General features: G+C 43.8%; 1 protein-coding gene across 11 annotated transcripts in view; it reads right to left on the minus strand.

The window, feature by feature from the left end:
- neb (nebulin) overlaps positions 1–17,646 on the minus strand; it is a 65,093-nt gene extending 47,447 nt beyond the window's left edge. For all 11 annotated transcript variants that reach the window (XM_029257051.1, XM_029257054.1, XM_029257052.1 and 8 more), the window contains exons 1-29: positions 17,574–17,646; positions 16,848–16,962; positions 16,468–16,542; positions 13,347–13,397; positions 12,266–12,376; positions 12,059–12,166; positions 11,712–11,816; positions 11,264–11,368; positions 10,968–11,072; positions 10,125–10,229; positions 8,618–8,722; positions 8,229–8,336; positions 7,206–7,322; positions 6,664–6,765; positions 6,467–6,574; positions 5,054–5,158; positions 4,745–4,843; positions 4,359–4,463; positions 3,668–3,775; positions 3,378–3,491; positions 3,060–3,257; positions 2,560–2,667; positions 2,326–2,424; positions 1,812–1,916; positions 1,620–1,727; positions 1,134–1,445; positions 803–1,009; positions 326–430; positions 98–205 (exon numbers count right to left, since the gene is read on the minus strand). In XM_029257051.1, the coding sequence (XP_029112884.1) occupies positions 98–205; positions 326–430; positions 803–1,009; positions 1,134–1,445; positions 1,620–1,727; positions 1,812–1,916; positions 2,326–2,424; positions 2,560–2,667; positions 3,060–3,257; positions 3,378–3,491; positions 3,668–3,775; positions 4,359–4,463; positions 4,745–4,843; positions 5,054–5,158; positions 6,467–6,574; positions 6,664–6,765; positions 7,206–7,322; positions 8,229–8,336; positions 8,618–8,722; positions 10,125–10,229; positions 10,968–11,072; positions 11,264–11,368; positions 11,712–11,816; positions 12,059–12,166; positions 12,266–12,376; positions 13,347–13,397; positions 16,468–16,521 (3,165 nt within the window). In that variant the 5' untranslated portion in view covers positions 16,522–16,542; positions 16,848–16,962; positions 17,574–17,646. The remainder of the gene's footprint in view (positions 1–97; positions 206–325; positions 431–802; positions 1,010–1,133; positions 1,446–1,619; positions 1,728–1,811; positions 1,917–2,325; positions 2,425–2,559; positions 2,668–3,059; positions 3,258–3,377; positions 3,492–3,667; positions 3,776–4,358; positions 4,464–4,744; positions 4,844–5,053; positions 5,159–6,466; positions 6,575–6,663; positions 6,766–7,205; positions 7,323–8,228; positions 8,337–8,617; positions 8,723–10,124; positions 10,230–10,967; positions 11,073–11,263; positions 11,369–11,711; positions 11,817–12,058; positions 12,167–12,265; positions 12,377–13,346; positions 13,398–16,467; positions 16,543–16,847; positions 16,963–17,573) is intronic.
- Positions 17,647–20,513: the final 2,867 nt, after the last annotated feature.

Below are 20,513 nucleotides of genomic sequence, written 5' to 3' on the forward strand. Positions count from 1 at the left end.
AAATGTTGTTAGGCTAAGAATGTATGGTATTTTTACCATACCTTTACGACAAATTGTGTGAAAGTCAAAGTATATTTTGGCAGAGAGTTACACTTACGTCACTGGCAATGTCTCTGGAAGATTTTGCAGCAACAACTGGAATGGCATCTTCCTTCAAATGGTGGCCTTTGAGTATATCCTTTTTATGAGCATATTTATAATAATTCTGCAAAAAAGTAACAACGATAGTCAATTTCATGACAGTCTGCATTTTAATTATAAAACAAACATACTATATAGATGGTGAACTTTAAATTGCACAGTGTTGGGATGTAGCTGCACCCACCGGGCTGATGTTAGCTGCATTATACTTGGCCTGCAAGAATTCTGGAGCATCTGGAGGGAGGTGATAGGTATGCAGGAACTTCTCTCCACTGGCTTTGTACTCTCTCTGAAAGAAAATGAACAAGTTTCTCTCAAAGAGTCCTAACTGAAAGTCGAATGGATTTTCAGACTGCAAAAAATAATTGCTGCACTGTAAACTTGCATCTAAAAAAAATCCAATATTATTTGGGTGTTCCACACGGCTCAGTTCTCGGCATTTTGTCATTTCGCCTACACCCAGCTAAGATGGATTATATAAGCAAAGCATGAACATCTACAACCATCTGGATGCTACAAATCCATCATGTTTAAGGAGGTAATATTTACCTTATTTGTCTTGAAATAAGTGACCAGTTGGTCAAGTTGGTCATATAAATCATACTTTCTTACAAATATAATTTAAAGTACCGCAGGAAAAGGCTGTTTTTCTGAGACTTACGTTGCTCAGCTGCTGTGCGTTCAGCTTGGCCTGAACCATGACCGGAGTGTCCGAAACAGAAGTGAACTTGATTGTGTCGGGATGCTGTCTGTATTTCCTTTCACTGAGAGCTGCTGCAGCCGTCTTAGCTTTCTCCACATCTACAGAACCAATGGGGATCCAGCCAGTTCCCTTGACATAGTTCTCATAGTCCGATTTGTAGTTATTCTGTAAGGTGAGAAATACACCAGTGCAGGGTAACAGTTTTGGGTGGATATGGGAACTGCACATCCAGTATGTATGGAAAACGCATGAACAGGTCAGAAGAAACTTCTCTAGGGTACACACTCACATCGCTTGCGATATTGTTCATGTTTCGAGCGAGCTCCAGATTCAGAGCATCTGGCAGGAGAACATAATGGTGTTTGGGCTGTTTGTAACCAATGTTGGTGTTGACAGCAGACGCCTGCTTAGCCTGTGTGACGCTCAGCATGTCCACAGGAGTGTGGTACTTCAGCTTAGCCTTGTGGTAGTCCTTGGTGTACTCCCTGTTGCTCTGAATCTTGGCCACGTGCATATAGTGAACGAGCAGAGGGTCGTCCTGGAGACTGCGGAAGCCCACATGTTGGCCTCGGGACTTCACATAGGCTTTCTTGTATTGGTACTGCAGGGCACCACAAGAGAAAAGAGACCAGTAAAAACAATCCCTTCCTCCTATAGAGTTTAATAGTGGTCTAACTGTACAACCACTTCTGATGGTGTAATAAAGTGAGGGCTTGATTGCCTGACTGGTCAACCAGACAGCACCGCACAAAGTTCAACAAAAAGCCAAACTCACGTCACTGGCTGCATGTCGGGCTGCCCTAGCAGCAATGACAGGAATGGCATCATTCTTGACGTGATGCCCTTTGGCTATGGTCTTCTGCCAGTCCAGCTTGTAGTAATTCTGAAAACACAAACATCTTTGAGTATTTGGTCAAAGCTGAATGGTCACTATATTACGTAACAACTGTCGCTGTTTGGCCCTTACCTGGCTGAGGTTGTAGGCGTTGCATTTTGCCTGAAGCAACTCGGGCACATCTGGGGGCAGGGAGTATTTCTGAAGAATGCCATCTAGACCTTTCTTGTAGTTCAGCTTCACAGGGAACAACACATTAGTCAAGAGACAAAGTCAATGACACAGGGGGAGCTGATAGCATAGTGGTCAGACCTGGTGCCTTTGGGTCTGAAGGCTGTTGCTTTCAATCTTGCCTACTGCTGTAGTACCCTTGACCAAGGTAATTACCCAGAGCTGCTCTGGTAAAAATTACCCATCTGTGTAAATGGGTAAATAGTTGTAGATACCTTAACATTTTAAGTCACGTTGAAGAAAAGTGTCAGTTACATGAATAATGTTTAGGTTTCATAGCAATGTTTCAGAAAACACTGTGAGTTGAGTTGAGATGGAAGGAAATTACCCAGAAGTGTAAGAGGTTAATTTTGCGTGTTGTTCACAGTCACACTTGAATTTTTGAGAAAGACTTTGACATCTGCATGCAACTTACATCGCTCCTCTGAACCTGGTTGATCTTGGCCTGCATCATGACTGGGTGGTCTTCAATGGCGGTGAAGGGGATGGTGTCTGGGTGCTGCCTGTACTTTTTCTAAACCGAAAGGGGAGTTCTGATCAGCTACTTACATGTAGGAAGGAAGCAAATCTGCTGTTTAACTTTCAGAAGCTGCTTTTACAGATTTTGAGTAAATATTGTTGGGAACGGCACAACACATAGCAGCCATACCTCACTCAGGATCTCGGCAGCTTTTTTGGCCTTTTCCACATCGATCGAGCCATAGGGAATCCAGGGAGTTCCCTTGGTATAAGTGTTGTAGTCAGCCCGATAATCAATCTGCAAATAGAGGAGAGATCAGGTCTAATTCAAACTAAATAACTGACATCAGTTTTCACATCTGACATTTCTGTTATAATTTCAGCCTGTATTGCTTGTCGTATTCAAGCATCCCTGTTGTTCCAGGTCACCTTCTGATTCTTTTCCACTATTAATTCCACTTGTATCACTTTGGTGATACAAATAATTTCAAAGCAGTTACTTTGAGTGTAAATCAGACCCTAATAACTAGAACAAGTGTATATGGGTAGTGTGACTATAACATAAATATAACCATGTGGAAGCCCAAGAGTACTTCTGAACTGACACCATGGAGGAAGTCTGAAGTGAAAAGGCTGAAGAAGCAGAATGAGGGCAATCAGAATCTGCAGACAAAAAGCATGTGTGCTCACGTTGCTCTGCAGTGTATTGGCCTTCTTGGCCAGGTCCAGGGATATGCTATCGTAGGGGAGGAAGTAGCGGTGGATGAGATTCTTGTAGCCTATGTCGCTGGCGATGGACTGGGACTTCTTGGCCAGGTTCACCAGCATCATGTCCAGGGGACAGTGGTATTTGGTCTTTGTCTTTTCATAGTCCTTCTTGTACTCGCGCTGTAAGACATTGAGGGGTACAGCACAAATTGAGGAGGGCAAAGCAAGTCCAGCTCAGCTAATCAGATTTCCCTCCTACTCTTCTGATCCAGCGCTTAATCGATCAGGTTCAAAACTTACATCACTTTGTATTTTGGCAACATGAACAGAATGCAGCATCTTGGGATCGTCTTGAATACTCAGGGCACCAATCATGCGTCCTTTTTGCTTCTCATATTCTTTCTTGTATTTCACCTTAGGTTAAAGAGAAATGGCACACGGTGTCATTCTAGCAGAGGGGAGAAGTAGACTCTCGAGGTGAACAAGACAAGGGTCAATTTGTTGTTATCAGAACTTAAAGACAAAGCAAAACTTTAAAGGTGTGCACTGCAATACAGAAAAATGACATGTCAATGCATGGCAACACTTACATCACTGACAATGTTGGTGTGAGCACGGGCCGCGAGGATTGGAATGGCATCGCCCTTAACCTCAAAATTCTTGGCTTTTGCTTTCTCCCAGTCATACTTGTAACACATCTGAAAGTAGACAGAAAAGGCCATAAAAACCTAACAACAAGTGGAACGAAGACTAATAAGGAATGTCATTTTAGTGATGTGAGGTGTAAAAGCACTGATTTTATTTATGTAAATTTGATTTAGGCTGTGTGGCTGTGCTCCATGTGCGCTCTCTCTCTCCACAATGTTTCAATGGCATTGACAGACATTAACAGGTTACAATATTTTTTACAGCCTTCCCAGGGTTTCTTTTATACATTTTCTTTTAATTTTTTAATTTTATTGTTTACTATTAATTTCTTTTCAGCTCAAGAATTCACAAAGTTTCCATCAGAATACCATGTATGTATCATTTGTAATTATTGTGAACTTCATTTTTTTGGTGTTGTCTTCTTTAGTGTAATGCACATAGGTGTATGTGAAAAAAATTAAATAAAATGTTTAAAAAAAAAAAAAAAACAATCAGCATGCAAAAACAAAGCAGTATCAGCTAGAAACACATTGGTAGTCCATTTTATTTGGAGGTTCAAGTATAACTGAAAACCCCTTATAGAACCCAACCAGTGAGCCGTAGTGCAGATGCGGACAGAGTGACGGCACTCACGTCACTGAGGTTGTAGGCGTTGACTCGGGACTGAATGAAGAAGGGTTCGTCAGGGGGCACGGTGCATTTGAACTTCTGCTTTTCGTACTCCTCCTTGTAATTAAGCTGGAAAACAGATAGACTAGGTGTGAGTCTGGGTGCACAAAACGTCTCCGTCTCACTAGGCGGCACTGCTGACCGCTCCCGTGTTCCCCTTCAGAGGTTTATTTTTAACAAACTGACCACATGGTGTTTCTAATAATATCACAGTCTTTTTTGCTCTGGTTTCCATGACACCCAGGGTAGGACAGCGGTGGCATCAAGAAGGAGCAAGGATCTATTATCATTCTGTTGTGTCATACAGGTGAGCAAACTAGTGTCATTTCCGCTTTTTTGGAGACACGTACATCACTCAACTGTTTGGCGTTGATGGCCGCTTGTACCAGGACGGGGGAGTCCGGCACCTGTGTGAACTTCACCTTGTCTGGATGCAGCTTGTATACTTTCTGCAGGAACGAATAATGAAAACACCAGCAAATGTCACAGCGATGTTGCCAAAAAATACAGCAAAACCCAATGAAAATTATAAGATGCCAAGAATATGAAGTGAAATGTAAGCCTTTGACTTTACTGACCAAAATTAATTTTAAATGAGTCATTATTATTATTATTATTATTAGGTAAGGTGTAGGACAATTTAAAAGAACTGTGCTCACATCACTACATTCATGCAGTTTCTTTGTAGCTTCATATTCAGGAGTTAGGGTCTGGGGAAAGTAGCATCTTGTCTTCATGTCTTCATAATCTGCTTTATAATTCCTCTGGGGTCAAAAAAGATTGAAGTTATTGAAAATATGTGGAGGCACCAAAAAACAAGTAACAAGTAAATCTGGAAATGCAAATATATGTTTAACTATAGCAAACATATTTCTCCTTTCCATTAACCGCCAAATCATAAGTCACATTAATATTAAGACAACCGTATGCTGCAAGTTCAAAAAGCTTTATTAAAATTATGCATTACAAACTGCTTCTTAACACAAGTAACTTTAGGGTTAATATGAGAACAATCAGTAATAACTGTCATGTAACCAATGATAACATGGTCCCTTTCGTATAATTTTTTGTTCATAACCCTGCTTAGGAACACCTTTATCTCAGGAAGGGCTGAAAGTTGGTTTGAACTAAAGCATAAAACAACTTCTTAACTTACAAACACATCTGAGAACAGGAGTTCCTTCATTTGTTTGTATCTCTAAAGTTACTTTTACAAAATTTTACACAGCAATTCATAATCAATTAAAGCTATATCATGGAGATATCCCTTCATTTACTCAGCAAAATGTTTAAAAACTTCAAATAAAACACACACACAACTTCAGAACCGCTTGTCCCATACAGGGTCACGGGGAACCGGAGCCTACCCGGCAACACAGGGCGTAAGGCCGGAGGGAGAGGGGACACACCCAGGACGGGACGCCAGTCCGCCGCAAGGCACCCCAAGCGGGACTCGAACCCCAGACTCACCGGAGAGCAGGACTGTGGTCCAACCCACTGCGCCACCGCACCCCCTCAAATAAAACATAATAACTAAAAATACCACTTCCACCCATTCATTCATTCATTCATTCATTCAGTGCCAGTAACCATGTGTTCAGTCAAGGGTTGCGGTGGCCTGGTGAATATTCCAGAAACACATGGTTTGAGTAAACAGGATGTCTGGATTCCTGTCCATCAAATTCGAGCATTTTAATTTTATTATTTTTCACTAACTTCAAACTAAGCAATATCACGATTAAAGGTCATTTTATTACATTTGTATTACCCTCAATGTATGTTAAAACAAAACTAATTTAAAAGGACTGAAAATTCATGGTCTTCACGAACTCTTATTCAGTGCTGATTGCTGATCAATTCATCCCATAAACATACACAGTGTTTATTATCTTGTTACTGAGCAGAAACACTAAGCAACACAAGACCGGAGCTGTAAACACTGTAAAAGCGATGTGAATTTGTGTCAAATTCCTGTTCCTCTTGAATGCAATTGAATTGCCAGCGAATGGCTGGTTGCATCTCAGGAAACTCGAACGTTCGTAACACAAGGTGCGGTTGACTGGTGGACTTACGTCGCTCTTTATCTCCTCCATCTTCTGACAGTGGAGCATGTAGACGTCTTCATAGCTGCCGATGTAATGTCCCTTCACGTCACTTTCATACTTTTCTTTGTAATGCAGCTGCAGAAAGAGGACAACATCAGAAACAACACACAGGCCCTGCCAAGTTCATTTTATATTTGAAGACGATAACAGGATGAAGAGCTTACATCTGAGAAGTTTTTCAGCACGTTGTCCATCTGGAACTTGGGAGTATCGCAATAGTTGATACTCGAACCTTTTGATTTCTCGTAGTTCTCCTTGTACACTTTCTGCAGAGAGAGTAAAACACACCAAGATAAGATATCAGATTAAATGTTAAAACCTACCAGGATGTTACAACCTGAAATTCACAGTGGAATACATAGTTATGAGGAGGAGCTACAGTTACTTACTATAATATGTCATCACAGGTTGGCAGGGAACAGCCAAAATCCCTCCTAGTTGTTGCAAAACGGTCAAATTTTATTGTTTATGACTGATGTCTAGATTTTTTTTAAGACTCCATGCTGGAGAAATAGGTCCCGCAGACCAGACGAAGGGTCAGGACTACATTGACCTGGAAGCTTAGTGTATACATTTGGGGTTCTGCTGAAGGACGCTTGTGTAAGACATTTAACTTAGATTACTACAGTAAAAGGACGAGCTGCGTAGAAGTGGTAAAATCATGGGTAAGTGTGTGGAAACGATAGGTGAATGATGACGCACGCACATCGCTCAGTATGCTGCCGGCGTATCTCATCTGTCTCAGAAGGGGGTTTTCTGTCGCAGGAAGAACATTGTAATCTGCCACCGCTTTGGTCTTCTCATAGTCCTTCTTATATTTGACCTGAGGAAAAGAGGCAGGACACAATGAGGGCAAGAGTGAAAAACGCAACAGGATCCACTGACCCGTCAACTGTTCCAGAGTACCCAATGCCAAGGAGCTTCAAACCCAAATCCTACCTCTACCCATGACTGACAGCCACTAACTGGTGAGTTTGGAAACCCGATACGGATGGGTTTAACCACAATGGCGCAAAGAGTAGCGCCTGGGTGGTGCAAAAGGATGTGGGTTTGATTCCCGTTCAGTCTGTGAGGAGTTTGCATGTTCTCCCCATGTTTGCATGGGTTTTGCCAGGTGCTCTGGTTTCCACCCACACTCCAAAGACCTACTGCTCAGGTTCCCCCATAGTGTGTGAGTGACAGAGAGAGTGTGTGTGTTCCACTGATGTATGGATGAGTGACCCAGTGTCAGTATTGTATCTAGCAGTGTAAGTCACCACGGTGAATAAGGTGTGTGGGCTCATAACACTACGTAGAGTTCATTGGAAGTCGCCTTGGAGAAAAGTGTCTGCTAAATAAATATAACTATCTTAAGGTGCAAAAATTCTTCATACAAAGATGATTTCTATTATTTTCGGTCAGGTATGATTATCAGCTGAGTCAGTGTACAATACACCCTTTGTGATCGGTGCTGTTTTCCTGCGATTCACCCTACGTTTGGATGAACCATCGGCCATAAACGCATGGCAAGGTTACTGGCCAAGGCAATGGAAACATCCCCGTCTCAGCCAGAGCGAAAATCCAAAGGGTTGACTCATGTTCTTCTTGCAAGGAAAGGTCAACCCACAGCGGGCGAGCATGTGTGTCTTGTGAAAGGAGATCTCTGCATACACACTCTCCCCGTTCTCATCCCATCGTAGAAGGACACATGTCCATCAGGGCATCCCTCCCGCAGGCGAAGGACACTCACTGTGCTTGAAGCTTCTCTAGCCTTCTTGTGCGACTCGTATTCCGGGGTCTCCGTTTGCATGAAGTAAATTTGGTCTTTCGTGTCCTCATGGTCAGCTACGTACTTTTTCTGGGGCCGTGGAAGGATAAAAAAAGAAGAGAGACATTTAAAACTGGACGCATCTGTGTTTGAGCAAGACAGATAACTGTGTTTTCACACATACTTTGCTAACACGACAGGACTCTTTCTGATTGCTCATTTCGAATGCGGCTGAGGCTAAGGCTGAGAAATAGTGAGCGTGAAGCACAGCATTTCAGGCCCAAAAATTACCCACAATGCTTTACGGTCCGTAGAAGTCGAAAACCCGAAGAGCGAACGAGGAGAGCAGCGTTCAAGACCATGTAACTTACCGCGCTGATGTTGTCCATGACCATCTTCCCTACTGCAATGTCAAAATAAGGCGTTTCACACCACTGGCCCTTAACGTGTGTGTTGTACTCCTCCCGGTATTTGAGCTGCAGGGGATAAGAGCAAGGTTATGGTGAGCACCTTAACCATCTTTTGAAAAAGCTACCTAACAAATGTAAACTTAAATGACACCTGAGAGGTGGGGAAGTATTGATTGGAGAAACTCTTAGATTGGTGATTTTAATTTGACTTTAATAGGATTTGAAAGGGTTGATACTTAATAGCTTTTTAGATTGTTGTGTCGGATTTGAATTGATTTTTAAGTTATGTATGAATGGTTTGTCGATTTTTGTGGAATAATGGAGTGGACAGATTTTTAGAAATGTGTTGAGACTTTGATACATTTGAAGCTGCTGGCTATTGGCTGTTTAGATATATTGTGATTATTGGGTTAATATTTGTGTGTCCTAGAGTTTTCTATTCTTTGAAATGAATGGGAGATTTTTGATTTTTTTAACATTTCATTATTGGTCATTTTTAATGAGAGGATGGATTTTACTTCTGTCTGAATATGGCTTTTTTTGTAAGCTTATGCTGTTTTTTACTTTATACTTTATTTGTATGGAACATGACATGTAGGATGGGTTTGGTATTTGGTAGTCTGTTTTCTTAGATGTGTTCCAAATAATTTACTGATGTTTTTAAAGATGGAAAAAAACTCTACTGACATATATTCAGTAGGTATGTGGCACTAAGCACACTTTTTCATACTGCAAGACAGTTTCCAGAGACATCATGGATAAAATTTCCATGTTTTCCAATATTTTAATGAATGTATTTTACAAAGAAACAAATATCCTGGAAGGTACCACACTGCACTACTGTGTTTCTGGAGAGGAGTCTAAGGGAACGGCATTGCAAAGAGAGACAAGTGATGTCCTTTATTATATGTCTGAATGTCCATCATTGTCTCTCAGACAGATGAGTACTAAGGGAATGGATGGTGGGACTTGCCAAAGGCAGTAGTTACACCCCTCTTTCCCGCTGAGCTCGGTCGCCCCAGAAAGTTGCTGGTCAGTCAGTATGGAGAGAAAGAACAGAAGGATGGACCTTCCTGAGGACGGCTGCCTCGGTTGGGTTTAGCCCCCAAAACCCCATGAAAATCCCTACCAGAAGGACCTTGTTTCACCTCCTATGATGGACCTCAAAGTCACACATAGTCTTCTCACATTGTTTCAAACTCTCACGCTTCTGTGTGCTGCACTGATTTTTTCAGAGGCAGTAAAATAGAGTAAAGGCAAGACACTGACTGAGAAGATGACGACCATAATAATAATAATAATAATAATAATAATAATAATAATAATAATAATAGTCTTAATCACAAGTGGTTTAGGTGAAACTGATGGTCCTGTCCCTCACCAGGTCTGTAGGAGTAATGAACGCTTGGACACAGACTTATCCTGCTATATGAAGTGATTGTGTGGATCGGGGAGGCTGAGAACTTACATCACTGAGCTGAGTGAAGACCCTCTTGGCCAGCTCCACGTCGGGGGGATCGGGAAGGGAGGTGTACTTCGCCTTGCGCTCATCGTGTCCCTTCTTGTACTTGACCTGCACCGGAGAACCACAAGGGCAAAAGTGTGTCACGTGTAAACCCCCCCATCAGGCAGCGTGAGCTTGCGAGTCCCATGTGTGCATATTTTACTCCGCGAGGATATCAGCCACCTCAGCATCTTCAGACAAATTCCTGAATATCTGCAAAGTTAATCTCTAATTGGTGTAAACCCAGGGAGCGCTTCTCGCTGAGTCAGCAGAATTGTTTTCGTACATCTGCACATTCTCACAAAGGGAGTTTGGAGGTGACGAAATTAACAGCCTTCTATAAATATCTGTAGGACGGGGAAAAAAACAGTCCTTTAGGACCACGTGACTCAGTACTGAAATAACCTTGAAAGCTGAAATAGAGGAAACAAAAGTCAGGGTAGCAGTGTCATTAAAATGTACTTGTTCATCTGGAACTTTTCTCCAAAGTAACTTGCAATTATCTACCCATTTACACAATTGGGGAATCTTACTGGAGCACTTTAGGGTAAGTACCTTGCTCAAGGGTACTATTGTAAGCAGTAGGAGTTAAACCTGCAACCCTTGGGCACAAAGACTGCAGCACTAACCACTATACTACTGGCTGCCCTCTTAAAGTAGCCACTATTTTTTGAGTGGAACGCAGTGAACAGGACAATGAAACAGGATTGGTGTAAATTTGTTAACGAAGCAGCGACGTTTGCTCGGGAACATCGCTGTTTTGGCAGTGGCGCCGCACTGCGACGGAGGGGAGTGAAGGCGACTCACATCGCTGAGAATTTCCTGAGCATTCGCCACCCTGCGGAGCTCTGGACTGTCACTGTACGGGTAGTACATGGTCTTGTCCTCGTTCCAGGCCTCTGTGTACAATTTCTGAGAGGCAGAGAGACACAGAACCAACCAAAACCGATTAGATAGATAGATAGATAGATAGATAGATAGATAGATAGATAGATAGATAGATAGATAGATACTTTATTGATCCCCAGTGGGAAATTCAAATCAAAGGTCTTACTGATCAAAACCTCCAGATTATTTATATATTTATGCATGCTAAATAATACCTTGCTGTAGTTAGCGGCATTCTTCATGGCCAGCACAAGTTCCGGGGCATCGGGGGGCAGCAAGTACCTGTCCTTGGTCTCATCCCATTTCTGCCTGTACAGAACCTACAAAAACACCACTGGTCGATATTCCACTACTTTTTCGCAGCACTGAGGCTCAAGACTCCTCCTTTATAAAAATTTGTAGCGTAATTATTTTGTTGAATCAACCTTTGGTTTTAAAGAAATTTCGTAAATTTAACTTAAATTTCTTTGATTTTCAGAAATTTCTGGTAAAATTTCTCCAAAAATCTTCCCTCATCTTTATGTGCTGATCTGGTCAGAAAATTTCTGAAACCGCAGGCCTCAGTGACTATTTTGGGACAACATAAAATATTTATGCTAAGCACGAATATATTTTGCTTGTATGTGTGCTTTTCATGTGTGTTTTCGGGAAGGAACTACTTACTTTGCTAACAAGCTCAGAAACGTTTTTCGCATGACCGATTTCCCTGGCCTCTCCATCATAGTTGCACATCGTCTGGGACTTTATACCTTCCATGCGATATTTGACCTAGAGGAAGAAGATGCCAGCGATCACAGGAAAGTGAGCATCAAACAGGATAAATCACGTGATTGAGCAAAGAGAATCAGAATCAGAATGAGCTTTATTGCCAAGTATGTTCACACATACAAGGAATTTGTCTTGGTGACAGAAACTTCCACAGCACAGACAGAATGACAGTGACAAGATGCAGAAGAGAAGATAGAATTTGAGAATATTTTGGATTTACTACAGCAGGGGTCAAAATGTACCTCGCTGAGCTGCTCCTGAGCTTTCTTGATCCTTCTGATCTCCATGGTGTCAGGTGAGATATTGTACGGCTGGCCCTTGTTCAGCTCATATGTTTCCCGGTACTTGTTCTGCAGAGGGACCCCAGAGAATCAGCAACTGAGGACACGTGTGTGCAAGAGTATGTGAAAATGCTCATAACGGGGCTTTCAGGGATGATGTGTCCATACATGGCTGAAGAGCTCCTGCATCTTCTCGCTGTGGGCCAGGTATGGGGTCATGAACTTGGAGGTGTCCACCTTCGCCTTCTTCTTGACCTTCCGCACAGGCAACCCCCCAGCCTGGCGAACAGAAGAGACGAGTTTAGGGACATATCAAAGAGTACTGAAGGTAAACTAACCTCTTATTACCATAATGAACACAGATAAGACTATGGTTGTCATCAGTGTTGTTTACTGTGCATATTTCATAATAATAATAATAATAATAATAATGAATTCCAAAAAATGAATTTTAATGAATTTAGGTTTAAAATTTTAACACAATTCATGAGAATGTTAACAGAGAATTAAATTTAGGATAAAATGAAAAACATACTTAATTTCTCTTCTATTTGACAAAAAAGAAGTGGACTGAGGTATCGTAATGAGTGTGATCATTCACATATTTCAGATATTATTTTTCACTCATACCCTGACTTCAGTTACAAAAAGCTTTTGCCTGGACATACTACATATCCAACATTACTAACGATGCTTTATTCATCACATTGGTTACACTAAATCTAAGAATGGCGGAAGCTGATGGAAGCACAAAGAGCTACATGAACTACAACTGGAGCAGAAGTACAACTAGAGTAGAACTACAGCTAGAGTAGCTATGCTCTACTTGATATGGCCAAGAAATTGGGCAGATGGTGGTTACTGAGTGGTTATGGAGCCGGCGACAGACAGAGCGGTTCAGTTGCACTGAGAGCCATCAGTTGGGAAGACAACACAATGGAAGCACGTGCGAATTAGAAAGCTCAATAAATCCTTTCTTTTCACTAGCCTGTGAGGATTTATCTAAAGAGCCACACACAAAATTTCATGGGAGGCTATTTCATCCAGGAATTCTGTAGTTTATAACACATACTCTTCATGATTTCATTAAGAGCTTGTTCAAAATCATATCTAATGTTTCAGAAAGTCTATGTACACAGTGCCCATGACAGCATGGGCTATTTTGATGGAATAACCCCCATTGCATGCAGGGACATCCTAGAAGCAGCATCCACAGCTTTGGTTCACCAAAAGTCCTCTGGAGATTTACCTCGGTGACCTGTGTTTCGGACGATATCCACTCCGTACTCTCCACAACATACTACAAATATAAGACAAACTGTTGTTTCGCAGGCAGGGAATCAAAAGTGGGATTAGGAACACAATATTTTGAGTAGTTTTTTTTTTCCAGCTGTGGTGACCAAAAGATGCTGATTTCAATGTCTCGGGGAAAACCTGGTCCAGCTGCCCAAGAACACCACCAGTCAGCCAGTGTAGATAGTGTTTGGAGCACTGGAGAGGAGTTGGATGTCCTGGCTTTGGATTCCCACCCCTGCCATCCCTCCGTGGGGTTGAAACATGTAACAGATACCTTTCATTAATATTTTTTTGTACATCCACCATTATTCTAGAAATTGAGTGTACAAAAAAGTACAAAAATCCAATCAAATTTATGACGTACTTCTCAGCCAATCAGGGTGTCAGGACTCGTCAATCTGCAGCAACACTTCAGGCCTGTAGTGCTGTGCGCAACTAAAGTGGTCCGGAGCCCTTTTGTCTATTTCAATCTCAGCGATTGTCTTGCCAGGGATAATTAGGCTATTTCAGCACCAGGCTGACCCCCCGCCACAGGTGCTAATCCAAAGGCCAGGACCCCCGGCTTCCAGAAATACAATAGATTACCACATGGGCATTCTTCAAACTCTCGACACGTTCGCCGCATGAACTTGGCACCGTGTGCAAAGTGAGAGTCAAAGATCGACCGCAGCTGGAAAGGAGTCGTGTAAATCACACCCGGCTACGTGAAAGAGGCTTCCCCATGGGAATCCACCACACTGCGCAGAGCCAATGATGCATGCCCCCCCCAGGCAGAAACAAAGCCGCCACACAGGTGGTTTTTCCATGCGAACCCTCGAAACGTGACATTAACACTGCCAGCGAGCTGAGTGTGATTTACAGCGCTCGTCTTCTCATTTACCTCACTGCATATATCCTGCACACATGTAACACTATATTTGTGCTTTCTGTGCCGTGTACTTTTTAAGCAGAAAAAACACGTGACCTTTTTCGGTGAAATTCTTCAATTTCACCTTTCAAGCAAGGTAAATATCCAAGTGACAAATTCAGCAATGCTACAATAATCAATACTAATAACAAACGTTAAAAGAATCCCAGTTGTAGATTATGTTGCTGGGGAAAAAAATCATTATCTATAATTCATCACCTCCCCAGTAATCCTGGCGTCCCGAATCCGGGCTCATGCAAAATTCATAGGACGTATGAAAGGTCGGAATTTACAGTACCGCTGTGTGTTTTTTTCACTCGTTCCACAGATTCGATGAGAGAAGCCACTTAACAGCGTGACACAGCCAAGTTTCAAAAATCAAATTAACATCATAACAAAACAATGGAAGAGAAGTGAAAACAAAATGCCGCCCTTCAGAATAAAGGTTCACCGAAGTGCTGTGCAGAAGCGATTTTTATATTTGCTGGAAAAGCCCAGATTTGTTCTTTCTTCTTGTTGAGCGCTGCCTCGCTACATAAGACCTAAGGAGGCTGGCCAGTGGCGACATACGAATCCCATGCTAACTGAGGATGATGACCAACTGCCATGATGAATCGAGACGTTCCATGCTGAGCTGGGGATCCAAGATGCCATTTAGCAACATAATCTTTATTACTTGTTACACACTGGCTGACAATTGTTACTTTCTAGAATGCCCAGGACAGGTGGGCAACCACTGGCCTGTGGACCCCCAGAGGTTTTTTTTTTCTTTTTTTCTCCCTCAACTTTCAGTTGGGAGTTTTTGTTCCTTTCTTCGGTGGCCAGTAGGCATACTTATAGCTCTATAAAAGTACTTTATTATGGTAGCCATTAGTCGACTGTCTTCTTTGTCTGTATCTGTTTTTCTTGCCTTATGCCTGTGTTAAAGCGCTCTGTCTCACTGCGCATAAAAATGAATTGAATTGAATTGAACTGAATTGAATTGAATTGACTTGACAAGTAGTTCACATTTCAGGCACTGGTGGCATATATGCGCAGGCAGAGACAAGTACAGGGCTAACTTCTATTGTCATTTATCTCTGGAAATGGAGAATAAAAGGTTTGTCACCTGTTTTTCCACTTGAACACAGAGACAACACCAGCACAGAGAACGGAGAAAAGGGAATCGCACAGATATACAGACAGCTGGAAAGTTGAAAGAGGTTTTTTCAGTGCTGGAGTAGCAGGTATATTGTGAAGAAGGTGAAAAAAATTGAAAAAATTACCTCCTCTTGCTCAGTATCTATCTATCTATCTATCTATCTATCAGGTGCAATGAAATAGAATAGTGGTGACTATAATAAGCCGTGTGCTGGGATGCATCTACGTTCCATGTCAGAAGAGCAGAAGAATAATAACGTTCTGCATTTTTTGCATCACGACTACTTTGCTTTTTGACTCGTGGCGCAAAGTGGAAGCACAGAGCTCTGCAGCTCCGCTCCACCTCCAGAAAAATGACAGTCCTCAGTAAAGCCTGCAAGACCGTGCAGCTGTGCGAAAGCTCTCGGTGATAGGGTTATGCCCTCCGTCAGCATGTAAAATATTCTAAAATCTCCCAGAATGCATTGCACCTCACAACTGACAATAGGAACCTTGCGCTGAGGTGTGTTTGAAAAGGGCCTCGACTGAATAAGGGAACAAAACGCAAACATTGTTCAAACACAGACAGAGCGTTGTGTTCATTTTTTTTGGCAAAAGGAACCGAAAACTTGGAAATAATGGATCACGTGAAGCTTCTTCTGTGCTAAACATCTCCTGCGGTGCATATTCCTGGGCAATGATGGCGTACGGTGTGTCTTTGAATACACACTGTGCCCCTGACAATGGAACCCCAGGCAATGGGATCAATGGCACACAGGTGGAACGGAGGAAACGTCACACCTTTGTGTACGTGAGAGAGGGTGAGTTACGGCGGGCTGTCGAGAGGAACCCGTGCGAAACGAGAGCTGAGAGCTCTACGGGTGCCAGAGTCCCAATCTGCTGACCGCTGGAATAACGGGTTCGGCTATTCATAGGCCAGTGCCGTACCTGTAAACCTGGCACAAAGAAGTCCTCCCCCATAGCTCGGCCCAGTGGCCCAGGCAGAAGGTGGTAAGATCACAGAAGGCAGAAGATCATGTCTTCTTACCTCCTCGACGATCTCTTCTTCACCTTCATACTCTACATATGTTGCCTTCTTCATTGTTGATCACTTGTAGAGAATCTGTGCGGAGACACAACACCGTCAAGTACACTCCCGGAGAGACGTGTTTACGAGCTGTTCTGAAAGGTTGTCGTCTGATCTCATTCTCAGATCGAGTGACCGGGAAGCGAGCATCCATTTTTGTCCGCCTCATCGGCCACAAAATAAGACTGCCCATAAAGCAAGCGGCATCTTCGCCGACACGTGTTGATCCTTGTTATTTATGGGCAGCTCAAGCACATCGCCTTCTGCTTTGTCCGAGCGGCAGATACACAAACGAGACAAGAGCGGCTTTGAGAGGAACAGTGAGGAAGGAGAGGACATACCATTCAAATGAGGTTCCAGGGACAATGTTAACAGCAACCTTATAGCAAGGAAGCCGCTTAATGTCCACTCACTAGGGACCCCAACCAGTATTCCTCTTATTGTGTCCCTGCAACCCTAAAAGAAACAACAAAGCATCATCTCACTAATAGTGAACAAGTGGCCTCAGGTGAAAAGGTGGAGCTCATTTAACTTCTGTGCTGGAATGCTTTCTCCAGGTCTCTCGACGTCTGAAGGTCTGACACCCAAGACACCCAAAGCACCAAGGCTCCTGCCTGAAGACTCCTGACAGCTGCTCCTTGGCGCTCCAGCTATTTGTCATATAAGCTAATGCCGCAGCCTGATTGGGCAGCTTTGTTTAGCTGGCCTGATCTCCAATACCTTCTGAGGCTGCAGGTTAAATATAGGACGGTGCACTGCTCCCTTTTTTAGCACCAATCTTGGAAATTTTACTTAAAAATGATCATTTTCCTACATCTCAGGCAGGGAGGAAGATTCTGCTGGTGCAAGATTCTATAGGAGAGCTCTACAATGATGCTTGGGAAGACCTGAGCCTCCTGCAGGCGCTCCTGGAGATCCTACACGTTGAAGCCCACACAGTTGGGGATACGCACCTGCGGATGCTCGAATTGGCACCTGAGGCCTCCCAATAGATCCAACAGTCCAACCAAACACCAAGGAAGACCATGCAGACCAAGTGCGCAAGAAAATAGGAGGCTTTCACTCACCTGTTAAGTTAGGGTTTAAAGTATCCCAAGCCGCCAGAGCCTCCCCAACTCTTCCCTCCTGAGAAACGCAGGGAGAGAGCGCAGGGCTGCATCAGCTCCTTGGTTATCATGTGGTCCAGCCGACCAATCGGCAAGCTCCTCTCTCAGGTTTCAGAAGCTAAATATACTTAGTGATCCATGTGAAAAGACCACCTGTTCAGCAAATCCATACAGCAACAAATATGAGGGGAAATGACATGAGATGAGTGTGTTGAGATCAAGGAAGCAGAAGTCAGGGAAAGGGGCTGGAGACCAGATATCATTAAGGACAAGACCTGCTATGGCAGTGCAAAAAAACCGGCATACTCTACCCTACATGAAATTAAGAGTTTGTGAGATGATCCATATGTTATTTTCATTTTTGGACTGCACTTGTTTGGGTTTAGAGGAAAACAAATGTTTCACCTGCAAACCAATGGAAACGTGACACACACACATTTTCAGAACCGCTTATCCCATACGGGGTCACGGGGGAACCGGAGCCCACCCGGTAACAGAGGGCGTAAGACCGGAGGGGCAGGGGACACACCCAGGACGGGACGCCAGTCCGTCGCAAGGCACCCCAAGCGGGACTCGAACCCCAGACCCACCGGAGAGCGGGACTGCGGTCCAACCCACTGCGCCACCGCACCCCCTGGAAACGTGACATCTTTACATTTATCGAATTTCTCCAAAGCAAAACCAAATGCTCAGCTACCTACAATCATTTACACAATTGGGTAATTTTACTCGTGCAATTTAGGTTAAGTACCTTGCTTAAGGGTACTACTAGGTAGGATTCAGACTTGCAACTGTTGGGTCCAGAGGCAGCAGCGCTAACCACTACGCTACCAGCTGCCCCATTTTCCTGCTAAATTGCCCTTTTTTCAAAACCAATACAGATGCCAGGCGTGCGGTGGCACAGCAGGTTTGGCCTGTCCCTGCTCTCTGGTGGGTCTGGGGTTGGAGTCCTCCTCGAGGTGCCGTCCTGGCTGTGTCCCCTGTGGCCCCGTGTCCTGTGTTGCCGGGTTAGGCTCCGGCTCGCCGCGACCCTGCTCGGGACAAGCAGCTTCAGACAGTGTGTGTGTGTGTGAATACAGATGCCATTATTACAGCTGCTTATGCAGTCGAACTAACAATGTTAACCTTAAATAAAAACATTAATCGCGATAACATCCACACTCAGTATGAGAATCGTGTTCTGTCCACCCTGAACAGCTGTGGTTCAGATGCTTGCAAAGGTGCTTCAAGGCCAATACTGAGCATGGCCTTTATACTGTGCTTTGTGCTTTATACAAAAACACGGCTGAGAAAAATAAACCAGCGTAATTGTATTTAAAGATGTCTTTACACACTGCTAAGCTGTGAGAGCAGTTTTTCAGTCTATGTCCAGGGATGAGGTCAGTTTAGAGTCCGTTGACCAGAAGCATAACTTCATGGTGCAAAGGATGAAGACCCGCTTGATGGTGGTTACTGTGGTACCGGCCGCAACACTGTTCCTGCAACTGCTATGTATGAGGGGTTAGGCAAAAAGTATCCTCAATATGCTTTTATGAATATATCGGGGATACTTTTTGACTTACCCTTCTATATTTTGAGGCGCATAAAAAAGCCTTCAGGGTGAGACACATATATATAGCTGGGCTTATTTCAGATCAGATTGCTGGTAGCCCAGCGGGGGGTAAATATGACTCCATGTCTCATTGATCTGCCCACAGTGCCACCAAAAGGATTCACGGGAAGACCAGAAGCTCCTGGAGTGAGCCCTACAGGGGTCCAGGTGGTACCTCATGGAGGCAGATGAGGTACTGTTTTTTGGTAATCGGTCTCCGCTCCTTGTCCCTTCTTCAGCCTTCTGCGCTCCTGCAGCTGGCTGAGTGACGGAGACAGCTGGCGCCTCTCACTTTTTCAACACTTTCACCCCCCTCGTCTTAGAGCCAGGACTTTAGCACCCAGCTCTGCGATAGATGTGATTAAGACGGAATGAAGTATCCAAAGGCACTCAAACACCCTTCTTATATTCAACTACCAAATTAATAAAAAAGTAGGCTTGAATGGTCTTCAGATGTATGTAATTTAATATACATTGGATAAGAAGTTACATTTCTTGTGCTTATGCCAAGGACTGTACACTAGGCCATTGAGAAGTGCCATCATAAATCTCCAGGAGGCTTTATCTCATCCCCAAGCACTACATCAACTCATAGGGTGTCACCGTGAGTATTTCGCTGGGTTAATCAAGTGGGCACCTCCCTTCACCGCTGTTTCATTCACTTTCACAACACCTTGGTATATTCAACAGTGATGTCCGGAATCCCAGAGACCGAGAAATTTCTGCAGCAGCATGGACTGAATTAAACGAACAATGAGGGCACGGACTGCGTTAAGGTCCATACAGGGTGATGGCTTTGGCGTTCACGTCGACGGCTCAGAGCGACCGGATGGTGTGAGAAGCAGAAGCCGTGATGCTTAGTCATAGAGAAAAGGGAAGACCAGAGACGAGGCTCAACGACAGCTGCGTGATGGTTGAGCGCCTCCGTCGGCACCCTGCTGAGATCATGACGTCACGTGGGAAACAATAGATCCTGTAAACACGGAGATGAGCTCTAAAGGTTGTGGGTCACATTTAGCACTCAAGAGTGCTCGGTGAGTCAACATGCGGCATGATAGCAGCACACACACTGGCTGAACCCATATGTCCCGAGCAGGGTTGCGGTAAGCCCGAGAGTAACCCGGCACTGCAGGGCGCAGGGCTACGGGGTGGGAGGGGATGCACCCAAGACAGGATGCCAGTCTGGCACAAGGCACCCCAAGTAGGGCTCAAACCCAGGCCCACCAGAGAACAGGACCTGGCCAAACCCACTGTGCCGCTGCACCTCCCGTGAGAGAAGCATGCAGCACAAAATGGTCACCTGATGATTG

The sequence above is a fragment of the Scleropages formosus genome, chromosome 12 (assembly GCF_900964775.1).
Source record: "Scleropages formosus chromosome 12, fSclFor1.1, whole genome shotgun sequence".
NCBI lineage: Eukaryota > Metazoa > Chordata > Actinopteri > Osteoglossiformes > Osteoglossidae > Scleropages > Scleropages formosus.